We start from the raw sequence: 19,111 nt of genomic DNA on the forward strand, positions 1-19,111 counted from the left end.
AAAGGGTTATACTCAAACTAAAGCCTTCTTTGATATGCATTATAATTTTTCATTTTTATTAGGTAAATGTTTTAAAATGTAGTTTATAAAGACCTGTTAATAAGCATTTACTCTGCATATAATGGAACCTAATTACTGTGAATCTTATTTTTTTTACCACATTGGCTGTTTTCCACAAAGGCAGGGTGACCCAAAAGAAAGAAAAAGCATTTTCATCATCACTCACTCCACTGTCTTGTCAGAGGCATGCCAATACTAGTTCAAAACCTGCAGTATTTTTATGTTATCTGTTTCTTTGATAATATAACCCAGAATGATTTGTCATGGTTTAGGCCATCCCAGTGATTAAAGCAGACCTAGTAAAAACCCTTGAAACATATCATGGGGGCTAGGGAAAGCCCTGCCCTTCCTCAGGAAAGTTACCAAAAATTTAATATTTCTGCCACACTGAACTCTATTTCAAGCTACAGTACTATTAGCTACTAGTATGCCATTCAGCTGAGATTACTTAGTTTGTCATAATAACTTTCCATTCTAGTGCAAGTGGGGAAAAAGTTCACTGTGAAGGTCGCTGCTCCCAGCCCTTAGCGAGGGGCATGTGTCGTGCCTCCTTCAAGCGCTATTTCTACAATGCCACAGCTGACCAGTGCCAGGAGTTCATCTTTGGCGGGTGTCTTGGCAATGACAATAATTTCAATACTATGGAAGAGTGTCAGGAGGAATGTCAAAATCCAGGTGAAGAGTGGTCAAGTTTTATATAGGTATTTCTTGACTTACAATTGGGTTATGTTCCAATAAATCCATAATAATTCAGATGTGAATATATGATAAATAAATAAGTAGATGATTAAGTACTGTTACTGAATAAGTAAATAAACAATTACTGTAACTACTAAATACATACAAGTATTGAAAAGTAAATAAATGAATATAAGTTAATCTTATAAATAAATGTACAGTACTGTATGATGGTGATATTTTGACTTTACGATGGTGCTATTGTCCAGTCGTAAAGTCAAAATGTAAGTCGGACTTTTGTAAAGTGAGGAGCATTTGTACATATTTTTAAGATAAAGCAAACAGGGTCAGTAAGAAAAGCTGAGTAGGATAATTAACTTCTCCTGGAACTTTTTTAGTATTAAACTGTTTTTAACACACCAACTGTCTCCCACTGAGGCAGAGTAACCTAAAAAAAAAATTAATCAAAATTTTTCTTTTTACATTTAGTAATTTGTACAGAAGAGGTTACTGTCCTCATTAGAATAAAGTATCAGCTGAAATTATAAAACATGAGAGTCTTTAGTCAAAAATTCAGATGCATATTTTCAGGATAGTGACTGTGTTGTTACTCTTCTAGATATCTGCAGTCAGCCAGTTCAGGCAGGTGTGTGCTCTGGAGGTGAAGCTCGTTGGTACTACAACACTGAGACCAGGAAGTGTGAACCTTTCCTCTACAGTGGTTGTGGTGGTAATGGTAACAACTTCAAGAGCAAGAGTAGATGTGAAGCCCGCTGCCCCAGTGAGTAATGCTGCCTCATCACCAGTAAAAATTATTTTTACTCAAAAATAATTAGCCCTAGTTTTGTGATTTGTTTGGTTATCCAAGGACAATGTGTTGCAGAGGTCAACATGTTTAGAAAGTTTTTGTCTTCATACATGTTTTTATTTTATTATGGTGGGATTTTTTTTTACTTTTAGGTTTCTTTCACTGTTTTAATAATGTTAGTACATAATTTGAGGGCATTGGTCTGTTGGCCTATCAATAATTATGAAAGATATTTTGTGGGAATTCTGTGTGAGGAGATAATGTAGGTGTGTCTGTATCTTGAATCCTTTTTCTTCATAATATTTTTCCATCTCTTCCTAAAAAATTCTTCCTTTTCCCTTGATAGCAGTAAATTGTAGCTAGCAATGTTTTATCTATGATAAAAACTGGAGTATTCTTCTATTAGCTATTACTAAGCTTTTATACATTTTTAGAGATGTATTTTCCTGTATAATAGTTATAGACCAAACTTTTATGAATACAGTGGACCCTCGGTTATTGGCCGCAATCCATTCCAGAAGGTCTGCCTAAATCCGAAAAGGCCAAAAACCAAAATAATATTTCCCATAAGAAACAATGTAAATCCAATTAATCCGTTTCAGACACCCAAAAGTATCAACAAAAAATACATTTTATAAAGAATAACTTTAGTTTTACATACACAAAACAATGAGAAATAAATATAAAGCACAAATTTTAATAATAAATGAACATTACATACCTTTATTGAAGACTCTTGTTGGCATATTGAAGGCGAGGAAGGGAGAGGGAGTTGGGAATCCCCCTCCATAAGGACTTCAGGTATCAAAGCCCTATCTAGGGTTACTTCTCTTCTTTGTCTTTAACTGCCACAGTACATTCATTACTTACCTTAAAATATTTGTAGTCTTAATGTGGGTGAGAGGTGAGTAGTATTTATTTGTAGGAATTCAGTGTGGGTAGCCGGTAGATGTAGGTACACGTATGTAGACCACCTGGGCTACACTACATAGCCATATTATAACACTACACAGCCATATTTTTGCGTCAGCATACCATGTTCACTGAGTTTAATCGTTTCCAATAACTACCTTTAGATGACATCATAAACAAAGGGAGAAGTAATGAATAATTCCTGCCGAGAATTGTAAACAAACACTTATGAAGGGCGGTGACTGGACCAGACACCAGATTCACAGTTTTCTCTAATGCTGAATCAAAGAAAACGTAATGTTTCCCCTCCACCCTCCTTCCTCCTTGATTCGCCAGTACTCGCCACTCGATAGCATATAAGTATTGCATGTTTATATGCTTTATGCTATGTAATGTGTTTCTTATATAATTTTGAAGAAAATATCATAGATGGATTATTGAAAATGTCTGTATTAGCCTAAAATAAGACATTTAAAGTGCCCAAGAGTGATTATTATTAAACATACATTGCACATAAACATTGCATGTTTTTATATATTATGTAATGTGTTTCTTATGTAATTTTGAAGAAATATCATAGATGGATTAATGAAAATGTCTATATTAACCTAAAATAAGACATTTAATGTGCCCAAGAGTGATTATTATTATGCATCCAATACGGCCAGTCTCTGAAATGACGGCCGAAAACCGGGATAGAATTTCAGCCAAAAAAGCGGCCGAAATCCGAATTGGCCGATATCAGGAACGGCCAATAACCGAGGGTCCACTGTATAATTTTTTTGCATTCTTCTGTTTATTAAACAAGTTCAAACATTTTTACTTCATTGAACACTGTGTTGCCTCCTCAGATTTAGTGTTGTGTCCATACTGGTCAGCAGCCAGCATGGAACCTATGCCATGTTCCCGGGCTAAGGCATGTTTTAGTCAGACATGTCATGGTCACCCAGAGGCCATATGTGTAACAGACCCTTGTACTTGCACTGCAAACTTTGTTGATGACCAGGGAAATCCTCTTCAGTGTCTTTCTCCAACAGAACCTCCAAAAACACGCTTGGCTTTCACTTTTGAGGAGGTATATCTTTTCAAAACTGGTTAATATATTTTATATGACTATTTTTTGTGTTTACCTGTTAGCAACAATTTCTAATTGCCTCAGGGAGGACAGGTAGCCAGTGGAATCTGCAAAATCCTTCATTTTGGTAATACATATTAAGAATATAACATGGGATTAAGCTCAACTAATGTGATTATAGTGATAGTAATATTAATTTCCACAACAGCAAAGTTCATTTATTATTCTGCACCTTGATATCAGTCTGTCTTTTAATTATTTGCTTAAGCCATTTCTTGAAGAAAAAATATAAAATTAAAATCATGATTGAATTTATGATTTTTTGGCAAACTTTGCTTAGCAGGGTGTTTTAAACCTGCATCTTTGCTGTACAGCAGGAGTCCAGTAGCAACGACAATGACAAAAATGAAGAAGACAACATTAACAGCACTGAGGAAGACTCAGATGAACTCAGCAAGAACAGTGGCCCTGTGACTATTTATCTGGAGGGAGAACCAACTCTGACACGCTGCCAACTTCTCCAGCGACACCTTCAGGAAAATAACTCAATGAAATATGTAGCGCAGTGTGATGAAGAGGGTCGATTCATCCCCACACAGTGTTACACACCATCCAGTGATGAGCAGGGCTTCACAGATGACCCAAAGTGCTGGTGTGTGGATGAGACAGGGCACAAGACTCAACCTACTGTCTATTTTACCCGTGGCGAGAGGGATTGTGGTATGTTATTAGTTAAACTGATGCTTAGTTATCCTTTGCTGACAAATATGGAGAACTTGTAATGTATTAACCCTTAAACTGTCCAAATGTAGATCTATGTTCACTCGCTCAGCGCTCTGAATATTTTGAAGAAAAAATCTTTTTTTTTTTTTTTAATTAAAGAGGGCCATTTTCTGTGTGTAATAAGACAAAAAAAATTTAGGACCGAGATATAAGCCCACGAAGTTGGCACTGGATGCTCACCTGACGGCAACATCAAGTCCTGCCACTTGCAGAAGTGTTGATGATATACCTTTTTTCCTCATTTTTATTTTAATTTAAATAATTTTTATGTAAAAGTAGGTCTTAGACAGGGATGTGTAATGTCACCATGGTTGTTTAATATATTTATAGATGGGGTTGTAAAGGAAGTAAATGCTAGGGTGTTCGGGAGAGGGGTGGGATTAAATTTGGGGGAATCAAATTCAAAATGGAAATTGACACAGTTACTTTTTGCTGATGATACTGTGCTTATGGGAGATTCTAAAGAAAAATTGCAAAGGTTAGTGGATGAGTTTGGGAGTGTGTGTAAAGGTAGAAAGTTGAAAGTGAACATAGAAAAGAGTAAGGTGATGAGGGTGTCAAATGATTTAAATAAAGAAAAATTGGATATCAAATTGGGGAGGAGGAGTATGGAAGAAGTGAATGTTTTCAGATACTTGGGAGTTGACGTGTCGGCGGATGGATTTATGAAGGATGAGGTTAATCATAGAATTGATGAGGGAAAAAAGGTGAGTGGTGCGTTGAGGTATATGTGGAGTCAAAAAACGTTATCTATGGAGGCAAAGAAGGGAATGTATGAAAGTATAGCAGTACCAACACTCTTATATGGGTGTGAAGCTTGGGTGGTAAATGCAGCAGCGAGGAGACGGTTGGAGGCAGTGGAGATGTCCTGTTTAAGGGCAATGTGTGATGTAAATATTATGCAGAAAATTAGGAGTGTGGAAATTAGGCAAAGGTGTGGAGTTAATAAAAGTATTAGTCAGAGGGCAGAAGAGGGGTTGTTGAGGTGGTTTGGTCATTTAGAGAGAATGGATCAAAGTAAAATGACATGGAAAGCATATAAATCTATAGGGGAAGGAAGGCGGGGTAGGGGTCGTCCTCGAAAGGGTTGGAGAGAGGGGGTAAAGGAGGTTTTGTGGGCAAGGGGCTTGGACTTCCAGCAAGCGGTGTGAGCGTGTTAGATAGGAGTGAATGGAGACGAATGGTACTTGGGACCTGACGATCTGTTGGAGTGTGAGCAGGGTAATATTTAGTGAAGGGATTCAGGGAAACCGGTTATTTTCATATAGTCGGACTTGAGTCCTGGAAATGGGAAGTACACTGCCTGCACTTTAAAGGAGGGGTTTGGGATATTTGCAGTTTGGAGGGATATGTTGTGTATCTTTATATGTGTATGCTTCTAAACTGTTGTATTCTGAGCACCTCTGCAAAAACAGTGATAATGTGCGAGTGTGGTGAAAGTGTTGAATGATGATGAAAGTATTTTCTTTTTGGGGATTTTCTTTCTTTTTTGGGTCACCCTGCCTCGATGGGAGACGGCCGACTTGTTGAAAAAAAAAAAAAATTATGTTCTGATAATTACAATTTATAATAATTCTTGTGATTTCATAGCCAATCTTTGTTCTGACACTAATATTAGGTACTCAAATAGTACTCAAATAGTCACAATCACACTGACAGGTGAACATTTTCACCTGCCTTGGTCATTTACTATTGTCTAGAAATATATATACAGTGGACCCCCGCATAACGATCACCTCCGAATGCGACCAATTATGTAAGTGTATTTATGTAAGTGCGTTTGTACGTGTATGTTTGGGGGTCTGAAATGGACTAATTTACTTCACAATATTCCTTATGGGAACAAATTCTGTCAGTACTGGCACCTGAACATACTTCTGAAGTGAAAAAATATTGTTAACCGGGGGTCCACTGTACAAAGTATTTATAGGTCTCTGCAATGTTTTAGACATGCTGGAGTATATATGAAACTCCTTGAAGCATGGTGTTATGATGAGTGTCACTAAACTGCTGACAGTGCAGGAATGGAGCGAGTGACACTTGATCATCCACTGCTGCAGGGAACCCTGGCTTTATTTGTTTTCACTGTCTATCTATCTGTCTGTCTAGCTCTGCTTATCTGTTTCTTTCTGCCTGTGTGTCTATCTGTCTGCCTGTGTGTCTTTCTGTCTGCCTGTGTGTCTTTCTCTCTGCCTGTGTGTATCTTTCTGTCTGCCTGTGTGTGTGTGTCTTTCTGTCTGCCTGTGTATATGTGTCTTTCCGTCTGCTTGTCTCTCAGTCTCAGAGAGTGGCTTGTAAACCAACAGGTATTACACACAATACAGTTGCCCCATCTGATTCCTGATGAAGTAAAATTCATATTACTTGCCAGTCATGCTTATTATGTCTTATATCTACGAGCACTGTATAGCACTTTGCCTGAAATTTTTGGGTTATCCTAGGTAATTTACACTATGTATAATAACTGTACTTATGTGTATACGTGAGAGAGAGAGAGAGATAGAGACAGAGACAGATACAGACAGAGAGACAGCCAAAGCCAGCCAGCCAACCCAGGCAAATATGTGTTATACATGTTCCAGATTCATTTCTCTTTACATAGGGAATAGATTATAGGACATTCTAGCAGGATGACACTACCAGTGGTATCAAAAATGAAAGGATGTTGCACAAGTGTTACACTTGGGCTATTATCGAGGTTTTTGATATTTCCTCAACCACTTGTGGCCACTTCCATCACTTTCTTCTTAAAAGGAAAGTGTTAATACGATATGACATCAGTGAATCCCTGGTGTTTGTCATGCTGTTTGCTCTAGCTGGCATTCAATTGAACTGGTGCTTCCACAAGGTATTAAGTGGTCCCAGATTTTTTTTAATACTGCACAGACCGAGTATTAAGACCCATTCTATGCCAAATTTGGAGGCAGGAAAATAAAATGTAGATCTGCATTTGGAGCGCTAGCAGTACAAACATAGATCTACATTTGGACAGTTTAAGGGTTAGCATACTTCAGATAAGATTAAATATTTCATAATGTTTAAAAAAAAAAATTATCACACCAGCTGTCTTTCACTGAGGCAGGGTGAGTGGAAAAAGGAAAACAGAAATTTCTTTTTTTTTCATTTAGTAATATATACAGGAGAAGGGGTTACAAGCCCCTTGTTCTCTAACCATACCCCCGGCCGGGATTGAACCCGCGGTCATAGAGTCTCAAAACTCCAGCCCGTTGCGGGTTCAATCCCGGCCGGGGGTACGGTTTGTTTGCAATCGTGTCATTACGATTTCTTAAGCCCTTGTTCTCTCTTTAAATTTTTATTAGCTATTATTATGACAAATCCCATCATTCTGTCTTTGAAGAAGAATTTGACACACATTAGATATATAATGCTGTCATAAATGACCTAAATCCATTTTTTTTTTTCAATACTTCAGTTGTCTCCCACCGAGGCAGTGTGACCCAAAAAAAAGAAAATCCCCAAAAAGAAAATACTTTCATCATCATTCACCACTCTCACCTCTCATACATGTTGTAATAATGTTGGTAGAATTATCGACAGTATGTAAAGTAAAAGGACAGAAGTGCAACTAATGTGGCATTTTATTGTGGCAACGTTTCGCTCTCCAGGAGCTTTATCAAGCCGTTACAAATAATACATGGACACAGAGGGTATATATAGGCTCAGAGTGAGGTGTAATACTAGTAGTAGTAGTAGTAGTAGTAGTAACATAAGTTTTAATAGTAGTAGTAATACAATACGGTAGAACAGTCAACTTGCACATGAGTAAAAGGTTATGAAAGCTATTACTTGGGTAACATAAAAATAGGTTAGACAAATATTTCTGTTGGTGGTTGGATCTGAGAAGGTCTGTTTCAGTGTTCCTTCTCTGTTGTGTTCTTGTGTAGCAGAGACTATGTGATGGCAGGGTTTACTATTTTGAGGATGATTTTTGCTAATACTTCCGGTATTGTACACAGGCGTTGTTCAAGTTATCTTTCCTACATGCGTTAATGTGTTCAGTGAGGCATGTTTCGAGGTTCCTAGCTGTTTCACCTACATATATATTTGTCACAGCCTCCACAAGGAATAGTGTAAACTCCTGCATTGATTGGTTCATGGTGGTTCGATTTTGTCCTGGCCAGACGCATCCAGCACTTCCATAAGGGGTCTGACAGGACAAAATCGAACCACCATGAACCAGTCAATGCAGGAGTTTACACTATACCTTGTGGAGGCTGTGACAAGATATATGCAGGTGAAACAGCTAGGAACCTTAAAAAACGCCTCAATGAACACATTAACGCATGTACGAATGATAACTTGAACAACGCCTGTGTACAACACTGGAATTCCACCAATCACCTCATGAGATTCAACAATGCCCGACTAGTAATTAGATAGCCAAATTTCTGCAGATGTAAATGCCTTGAATCATCATTAATTGCTGTTTCTAACACAATCAAGCAAAATAAAGGCAGTTTCATCATCTCTGAAATAATAGCAAAAATCCTCCTCAAAACAGTAAATAGTCTCTGCAACACAAGAACACAACAGAGAATGAACCAACAGAAATATTTGTCTAACCTATTTTTATGTTACCCAAGTAATAGCTTTTAAAACCTTTTGCTCATTTGCAAATTGACTGTTCTACTGTATTGTATTACTACTACTATTACAACTTATGTTACTACTACTACCACTACTATTACACCTCACTCTGAGCCTATATATACCCTCTGTGTCCATGTATTGTTTGTAACAGCTTGATAAATCTCCTGGAGAGCAAAACGTTGCCACAATAAAATGCCAAATTAGTTGCACTTGTGTCCTTTTACTTTACATTATCATTGTTGTGGTAATATACATGCACTGCATTAACAGATCCAGTGGCAGTAGAATCGGTGGTGGTAACATTGGGCTTCCGTGGACGTGAAGCTGGCGTAAAGCATCTTGGCAAAGCTAAAGGCAAAGAAATACGTGATCAGGTATGTTAAGATAATGAGAATCAGAATTTGCAGCTCATAAACAGAATCACTAATGAAGATTCACCATTATTAATTTCTTTACCATTGTCTGAACTGGATTGGAACAGGGCAACACTAATTTTAAATCATACACAATACTGAGTTTTGGCAGACAGTGATAGATCAGAAAGTATTTAGTAAAGGACTTGTATAATAAATATATAAGCTTTATTCAGTGATAGTATACAATATATTTAATTTTAATAAAGGTTGCCCTTTAAGGTGTCTTGATGCTGGTGAAGGGCTTTTGACCCAAAAAATTGGCATTTCCCTCTCCTCACTAGATCACAGTTGATTGCTTCCCATTTCCCATGCACTGTGTGGCCCTCACATGTTTAGCACTTCCAAGTGATTATATTAATTTAGTGAAGGTTTGTTAGACATTTATATGTAGCTTTTGTAAGAAAATTAATTATGGTGAGAATACCTTATCTAATGTTATTGTCATTAATATTAGTTTAATTGATTTCTGCCATTGCAGGAGAGAGAGATGATGTAAATAGGACTTTGTACAGTATGTACTTAATAAATGGAAAAAACAGTTGAGGTATGCAGCAACTTGTGATATAGTGATGAATGGAAAATATGTTGAGTGAATGAATAATAGTTGTGATTTTGTTTAATCAGGGTTAAGAGACTTAAAATGCTTGAATTAACATTGGCTGCCACACTAGCTCGTGTTTAAGGACTCCTCTCAGGTAGCTGTGGCTACTGAAACAATGACTGGAAACTATGCACAGGGAAATTATATTGAATGTAAATGATAATGGAATGATATTGCCAGGTTTATTAATATGTTGAAAATGGTATAAAACCAAAAAGTTAATGATTAAGACACATGTGCAACAGTTGGGTATCTTTATTGTGGAAATATATTGCCTACACGGTAGGCCTTATCAGTCAAATACAGAAGAGAATGTACTGTAGGCAGCAGTAGTGGCAAGGTAATTATGAAATGAGTCCGTCCAACCTTGGAGAAATAGTTTAAGATGGTCAATCAGTTCCATTGGTAAAATTTCACTCAGTGTTTTGAATAATATTTCATATTTTTCTTGGGTTTTGTGAAACATTCCTTCTTGAGTACTAATAACAAATGAAATTATATTGAAAAATTTTAAGAAAATTTTTCATGAATTTATAAGTAGTAAAATGCCATAAAAGATTTATATTAAATTCTTATAATAGACAGAAAGGAGTTGGAGTGTGAGCAGGGTAACATTTATAAAGGGATTCAGGGAAACGGCAGGCCAGACTCGAGTTCTGGAAGTGGGAAGTACAGTGCCTGCACTCTGAAGGAGGGGTGTTGATATGTTGCAGTTTTTTTTAAACTGTAGGATAGGCATGCCTCTGGCAAGACAGTGAATGATGATGAAAGTGTTTCTTCTTTTTCGGGTCACCCTGCCTTGGTGGGAGATGGCCGATGTGTTAATAAAAAAGAAAAATCAAGTCATTGGAAACAAGTAATTTTTTAACCCATAAACTATTGGAAGCCCCCAAATTAAATGCCCTTTCTGTATTAGAATTAAAAAAGTATCTTCTAAAATAGTATAGAATGTTTTCTGAATGTAATGGCACCAAAAATAGAAAAATTGATGCGGTACATATGGAATAAGAGACATGAAGTTAAAGACAGCAGAGAATTTTTCACTACAGCGATTTTGCCCACTTTGAATTCATCTTTTTAAAAATCAACATTTTTCCCTATTTCTAGGCTAATAAACCTTGACCAAGAATTCTTGGTCATGATTTAGTCAGTCACAGTAATTGAAGTTACCCTAGTAAAAAAAAAAAAGACTAAAACAGACAGGGAACCACCTTCTCCCCTTGGAAAAATACACAAAATCAACCATTTCTTGCCAGTTTGACAACTCTTCCAGGCCATGTCCAGTCTTAAATCAACCCAAAACGTGTCCCTTTCATTAGTATGTCTACTAGCCTATCTATTGACACCTAGAAACAACTAACAAAAGCTAATATGTTAACTCAAACACAGGGTCAGAAGTTAGCTGTTCCTAGAATGCACTATGTGGGGGCAGGACACCCACTGTACAGATCCATTCTCTCCTGTGTAAACCAAAATTTGCCACTCCTAGAAATTTAAAGGCGCTGTAACAGTGACATGCTAATACATCACAGCCATAGACCCTGTGGACATGTACATGACAGACAGCCTAGGGGTTAATAAATGTGCTGTTGGAGTGTAAGGAAGGTAACATTTAAGGGACTTGGGGGGGGGGGGGTAGGGAAGAATGGTTAGCTAGATTTATTTTGGAGGTGGGAAGGGCAGTGCCTTCACTCTGGGGAAGGGGTGGGGATGTTGCAGTCAGAGGATGAACTGATTGTGATGTCAGCACACTATCAGCAATACACTAATTGAATAAATGATAGTGAATGTGTGTTCCATTTTATTGGGTCATCCTGTCTTGGTAGAAGGTGGCCATTAAGGAAAAAAAAAGATAGGCTAATGTATCAGGAAGCTGATATTTGTGTATTTTCCAGGTGAATACCCTTTTAAAACAAATGACTGCTGAGACTTTAGAAAATGAAGTGGGTGTCGTCGACCTTCCTGACCTCACACAGGTCAAGTTCACACTTCTTGGCAATAACAAGATCGATGTAGCATACCAGCTGGAAGAAAAGGTAATATAGCAAAGTAAAATACAGTGGACCCCCGCATAACGATTACCTCCGAATGTGACCAATTATGTAAGTGTATTTATGTAAGTGCATTTGTACGTGTATGTCATGGGGTCTGAAATGGACTAATCTACTTCACAATATTTCTTATGGGAACAAATTCGGTCAGTACTGGCACCTGAACATACTTCTGGAGTGAAAAAATATCGTTAACCGGGGGTCCACTGTACTTATATACAAGGTTTTCACTTGAAAACTTCAGTATTTACTTCATGAATATCTTGATTAACATAATCGTACAACACTATACATCAGTGTTTTAAATTAATATAGTAGTCTTCACAGTTTGTATTAAATTAACTTTTTTTATGAATAAAATGCATTAAAACATCAGTGATTCATCTTTGTACTAATTGATTTATTGAATTAAGATATGAATAGGGTTAATAGTTTATAGGATTATCAAAACTTATTAATTGGGTAACACTGAAAAATAGGTTGCAGATATTTTTGTTAGTGGGCTTGGGTTTGAGAAGGACCTGCCTAGTTTGGGCCAATAGGTCTGCAGCATTCTTCCTCGTTTCTTCTTTCTTTCAACACACTGGCTGTATCCCACCTCTTATGACACACATGGCTTATGGAGAAAGGATCCTTTTCCATTTCCCCATGGAGAAAGACATATATACAGTATACAGCCTCTCCTCACTTAACGACAGATTTCCGTTCCTAAGACCACATTGGTAAATGAATTCATCGCTAAGCAAGGAGCATACAATAATGGTGGTGGGTTTGTATCAACCATCTTTGTATTGTTTTAATGTCATCTTTGCACCATTTATAACATCTTCAGTATATTTTTAAATGTTTATATAGTAGTGTACTGTATATTGTAATAAACAAAATAGAGGAAATCAGCTCAAATATACATTATTTAGGTATGCATACTTGTTAAGAGAACCCATCATAAGTCCGAGTTGTCGGTAAATAAGTACATCGCTAAGTGAGGAGAGGCTGTATTTAATTTTTATGTATTTAGATATGCCATACACTCGAACTTTAGGCCATGGCTCAACTGTTTGGGCCACCCACTACCTCCTTACACCTATGAGAAAAAATTGTTGTCTCAGGTAGATCCACACAGAGCATCATTGACAACACTGCTTTAGCAAAACACACACACACATGCAGATTGTTGAAAGTTGACAGCTACATCAGGAAACAGAGTGTGGAACTGGCAGTAGCTGCCATACTTGTTCAGAATTTATTAAAATTTGATACTAACAGTGAAAGTTAGCCAAAATTGTCCAATAACTGATGGGTCAGTAAGTCCCATTGTTCGACTCTCCTGGGTTATCCTAAATCAAATCTACATGGCATTTTTTTTTTTTTTTGTGCCTGTATCTTCTGTGTCCCTTGAGACCATTGGAAAAAATAATTTTTCTTTGTACACAAAACTAGTGTTAGACATTAAAATAATTGAAATCATAGTTTGAAGTCAAATTGTAAAATATACAGCAAGTACCGCCATGCACATTTACACTGCTGTTGCTGCCAAGTAGTAATCATTTTTCACCGACTTCAACACGCCATAAAATTATTAGTTTTCATTTGCTTTGATTTTTTTCTTTTCATAGTTCTATTTAGAAAAATATGCTCAAATTTTTTTTTGTTTTTTTTCTCTCTCTCAAAATTTCCTCACGCGTGGTAACTAAAATTGCATATCTTCCCACAGTTAAAACATTAATTATATAATTAATATAATATATAATTAATTATATATTGTGTATTTTTATACGTATATACTACTTCTAAACTGTTGTATTCTGGGCACCTCTGCAAAAACAGTGATTATGTGTGAGTGAGGTGAAAGTTTTTGAATGATGAAAGTATTTTCTTTTTGGGGATTTTCTTTCTCTTTGGGTCACCCTGCCTCGGTGGGAGACGGCCGACTTGTTAAAAAAAAAAAAATATATATGAGTGTTTACAATGAAGTGTAGAACACTCATATTATTGAGAAATAAATTCCCTTGAACAGCCTAAGATGGTTGCACCGACATAGATTTTGAATCATAACACCCCAACCCCTCTAGATTATTCATACATTGAGGCCTGGTCATGGACCAGGCCATGGGAGCATTAACCCCTGAAACACCCTCGAGGTATCCCTAACAAAAACAATGGTGTCCTTTTAGAGATTTTAGATGTTGCCAATGAAGGGGCTACTTTATGCACCTCCCATATCCAGCCTGCAAATGGTAGGGCAAGAACATATGAATACACTAAAGGTCTAGGAACTAGGCCTCCAAAAGGGTTAATAAGAGTACATCTGGATTTATATCTACAATTTTCTCATCTGTTGTAATCAGATTTAGGAAATTTGCTTAGTATGTCTGGTATCTTATTTTCATTAACAAGATGTATTGACATATCATATAGGCTATTATACTGCCTATCTCTATTTCTCAACAAGTGGACAGTTAAGCATAGTGTTCAAGATAGTGACCAGTGGGCTGGTCACATACTTTGCATTTGCCAGCCAAACTGGCAAAAGTACTTGTAACCAAGTCTAAGCCTGGCTACTACATTGTCTGTTCACATTGCAAGTTGCTCCATAAATGTACTCATCTGTTATAGTGAGTGATAGATCTACTCAGGCTTTTAACTACATTTCTAAAATCTTGTTTCATTATTTACTTTTCTCCTAACATTATTCCTAATGCTATATACAGACACCAAATTATATTGTACGTTTTCCTTCAGGGTACTTTCTTTTGGCTAACTTATCAACCTTATCATAAAAGCGTAATCTAGTGTGTGATGGAATAACAGTTATACGTACGTGAATTCCTTTTCCCAGGATTTTTGAGTATTATATCTGGCTTCTTCATTGAGCATGTTAGTCATTATGAGAGTCAAGAGCCTTCATTGATGACAGAGTCAGAAATAATCAGTAGTTATTATCATCATTTTAATCAAAACTAAGCGCTAAACCTCCAGGGTCATACAATACTGAATCGGAGTCAAACTCAAGTGTCATAAGTTTAGTGCCATTGCAGTGTATATGCCCAGTTGTTAATTCTTATGCCTATCTTAACATTGTTCCTGTTGCTCAAGATGAGCGTAAGGCCTAAGAAGCCCAACTTTCCTCCAACCCCTTTGAGGCAGTGTATTGTCTGCTGGCAAGTCATTGAAGATTCATGTTGTCCACCATTCCAATATGTGGGAGTTCCACTGTACCAGTGGATTCCAGTCTAACTGGTAAACTGTTTTTCACTGGAAGAGTTGTAACTGTATCAAAACAACATGCATTTGTCAGTATCTGCCTTCAAGTAAATTGCCCACATATGTTTGTCATCTTCCCCATGTTTCTGTAATTATCTTGGTCTTAATTCTGCTCAGCATTGTGTTGTGTTTGTTATTGAATATTTTTCTTAACCAGGTGAAAAAGGGTGAACTAGCTCTGCAAGTAGATGAGGAGCGTCTCCCTGCTGACCTCCGTGCATCGTGGTTCCATCATCAAGTGTCAGAACCTCGATGGGAGACGCCCCTGGAGGTGCGTTCTGGAGCCAGGGAGGTTGTGAGTGAGGCTGTGGCTTTGGAACCTCCCTACCTTGCTGCTACTGTCATCTTTACTGTTATTTCTGCCATGTTAGTCTGTGGGCTGGTGGTTGCTGTCGTTCTCTACCGCAGACACAAAACCGGACAATACCCTAAGGTACAAGTCTTGTTAGTATTAGTATAAAGTTATGGACTGTAATGTTATTGTGGATGTTATGTTCAGAGTAATATGAACTGAAATCAATTATAAAAAGAAATTAATATTCTATATTTAAAGTCTAAAAATGAGAATTAAATGGACCCTCAGTAGGATTTGATGAATCATCAACATAGTATACATTGCAACTACAATATTTTTTTCCTCGTATAAGAGCAGCGCTGTATAGCCCTTGTGGTTTAGCGCTTCTTTTTTATAATAATAATCCTCGTATGAGAAAAATCTGCTTCTGCACCTTATGTAAAAAATATTAATTTTACTTAGAAAAGAAAGAAATATATTTAAAACTACACGTGTGAGAATTTCAACGGAGAGGAGCAAATGGATTTAACCCTTTGAGGGTCCATTCCATAATTCTGTGCCTTGTCCAAGAATTAAAAAAAATTTTTTATTTTTACTTATGAAATGGTAGAGAATAGTTTTCTGAAGGTAAAACAAAAAGTATGAAATTTGATGGAAAATTTACAAAATTACACTCTTGAATTTTACTGCATCAGCGATTTTGCCCACTTACTCTTATTTTAGGCCAATTACAGTCGACCAAATTCTTAGCTATTTCACTAGTATCGCCTCCATTTTATTAACTGAGCATTAAAAACAACCCAATAAAGTGATAAAAAATTTCAAAATGTTCCAATTTCAAAATAGGGTCCAGAATAAACAATTCAGGCATTCCTGGCACTAAACTAGCATTTCCTCTGTTTATTAAGTTACATTTTCAGGCATTACAGATGAATTCTATTTTCATTCACACCTAAAAATAGAAGATTTACTGTTATACAATATTGTAATAATTATATAACTAATACATACATCAGTGCATTCATGAATGTATGTTAGACCCAGCAGTTGACATGAATCGAGATGAGAGAGAGAGAGAGAGAGAGAGATTTGGGGAAGTGTTAAGTGAATACGTATTTAGGAAATAGAGTAAATCTTCTATTTTTTGTATTTATGAATTCACAATGGTGGGGAAACATACTAAAACAAATGCAGGAAAGGCCAACAAAATGATTTGCTGGTTTTTCCTGCATTTACCTTAATGTGTTTTCCATTGCATTCATAGGGTAAGGATGTCTTACCCCTAGGTTTCATACAATATCTGGAAATGGGGAGGCAATCAGGCTCCAAGGAAGAGGAGCTATGGTAAATTTCCTTCGATCAAGAGCCCCTTACTGGCAACAACCCTCCCTTGGGGTAATGACCCTCCACAACATGCTATCACAAATTGCCTGGCATTGCTCTTTCTTGATCATCTCCCATTCCCAGGCAATATATGACCCTTATTAAAATAAATATCACAAATAACCACCATACATCACAGTTTTCAACAATGGTGAATGAACACAAAGCACAAGCAAACCAAGATTAATGTTGGTGTAATTCTTGCAGGGTCCCCGAGGATCAATGCAGAGCCTAGCCTTCAGTGACACTTCCATGGACCGACGCAGCACCACTTCCAAACTCTCAGACCAGTTCCAGCCACCACCACCACGCCGACCGACTGTCACAACTGTTGAAAATGAATATCGTAATGGTCGTCACTAAATGGCAATTAATAAAGCTGTGATGCATAACCAACTAAAAGTTTTGTTCATTAGTGAGGAATAGTTTCATCATGTTCTTTTGCAGAGCGAGTTACTTGCAGTTGTAATATGCATGAAATATATTAGAACGTGACAAAAGTTCACAAGTGGAAACTAAATTTCAAGATACCCTTCAGAAATGGAAATGGCAGAAGTTTTTTGCAATCCCCGAGGCTGCTTCATCAGTGCCATGGGACAATAACAGTAGAAATATGCAAGAATCACACTAGGCTTGGGCAACAAAGCTTCAAGCTTTAACCCAAGCTGTGTGTGTAATTCTTGCATATTCCTCCTGTCTTTTTCTCATGGCACTCATGAATCATCTTTAATTAACGATTGCAAAAGAGATTCTGCCAACAATGTTCCCATTTTTGGAGAGCGTTTTGATACGTTAGAATATGCAGGATGATAATGTGTGAAATATTTAGATTATAAACATTTAGAATGCTTTTTAGAGTATTCAAAATCATTACATTAGTGTTTATTACCATCTACAAAAAATGACCTACAATGAAAGTGTCATGTTTTAGTGATTTGCTGGAGTAACATCCATGCATAAAGATTGTGGCATAGGCTATGTACATAGAGTACAGAAGATGATTTATGCCACCATTTTACATCACATAGCCAATTTGCACATGAAAGCATTAAATAATAAATAACTCATGTTGCAGTAGTGAAACTTGGCAGCCATAGAAGTACTCTTTAAAAGCAAATGATGCACTAAGTAATCCATGAGAGTTTAGTGCTTTTTGTGGATGCAATAACAAACACAAATTGAACTTTTGCCACTAAATGAAAGGAAGGAAGGTTGTGAGTAGGATCACATACATGATTCTGCAAGTATTAATATTTTACAGATTGTATTATTAGTTATTTTTATGACATTTGTAATAAAAAATTAAGATGTCTGAAAATGGTGAAAAAGATATTTTTGTAAAAACTAGTTAATGCCCACACTGATAATTCTAAAAGGCATTCCTGTCTATAAAAGAAATGCAGTTAAAGAAATTTTTATTAATTTTTGGGTAAACACTTAAATTTTGGCAACTTTTTTAGATTTAAAAGATTTTGAATAATATCCACCAAGCAATTGAAGACTAACACTAGCTTTGGAATGTGGATCTACAGTAAAACTGTTCTTGATTCATTTTCAGGCTTCATGATGGCAACTATTACATAGCATAGTGTTTGGTCAAATGAATACTAAAGTTACTTAATTTTCTCAGGCTGAAGACAAATCATAACACTCACCTACATACAAATATTTTAGAAGATATCAGAGCTATAGGCATTAATTCCAATACAACTTGAGAATGGTAATTACATCTCAAAGAAGAGTATGCTAAGGAAGCTAGTTTAAAGCATTGAAACACAAGTACCCCGGTAACAGAGCTGTGAGATCGTTCACTTTAATTTATGATACAAAATTACGGACATAATGAATATCTATCTTGTTTGAGTGTCAGTTTCCTAAATACAGTTGACCAATATCTCTCAAACATTCAGTGTTCCCAGTGCTCAAACAGACTTGCATTATTATTATTAATGCCTGAGTCAAAACGCTGTTCTTAATATTACTTTATATTACTCTATTTTGGCGATTCTCTTGAAACAAGATTATGCTTTTTACATACATACAGCTGCTGCCTCTGCCTCCACCTATCTCCTGCCCCCCGTGGAGAAGGGGGAGAGAGGATCTGGTAGTGACCAGAGAAGAGGCAGGGCCAGGAGCTATGACTCAACTCCTGCAACCACAAATATGTAAGCAAG

The 19,111-nt window shown here is 36.7% G+C and overlaps 1 protein-coding gene across 3 annotated transcripts in view; it reads left to right on the plus strand.

The window, feature by feature from the left end:
• LOC128702033 (uncharacterized) overlaps window positions 1-19,111 on the plus strand; it is a 663,411-nt gene extending 644,300 nt beyond the window's left edge. The window contains exons 27-34 of one of the 3 annotated variants that reach the window (XM_070101460.1): window positions 539-735; window positions 1,358-1,519; window positions 3,310-3,533; window positions 3,908-4,253; window positions 9,198-9,301; window positions 11,840-11,980; window positions 15,417-15,692; window positions 17,145-19,111. In XM_070101460.1, coding sequence (XP_069957561.1) covers window positions 539-735; window positions 1,358-1,519; window positions 3,310-3,533; window positions 3,908-4,253; window positions 9,198-9,301; window positions 11,840-11,980; window positions 15,417-15,692; window positions 17,145-17,300 — 1,606 coding nt within the window. In that variant the 3' untranslated portion in view covers window positions 17,301-19,111. The remainder of the gene's footprint in view (window positions 1-538; window positions 736-1,357; window positions 1,520-3,309; window positions 3,534-3,907; window positions 4,254-9,197; window positions 9,302-11,839; window positions 11,981-15,416; window positions 15,693-17,144) is intronic. The other 2 variants (XM_070101461.1, XM_070101462.1) reach the window with 2 other exon arrangements.

Source organism: Cherax quadricarinatus, chromosome 77, assembly GCF_038502225.1.
Source record: "Cherax quadricarinatus isolate ZL_2023a chromosome 77, ASM3850222v1, whole genome shotgun sequence".
In the NCBI taxonomy this organism is placed as follows: domain Eukaryota; kingdom Metazoa; phylum Arthropoda; class Malacostraca; order Decapoda; family Parastacidae; genus Cherax; species Cherax quadricarinatus.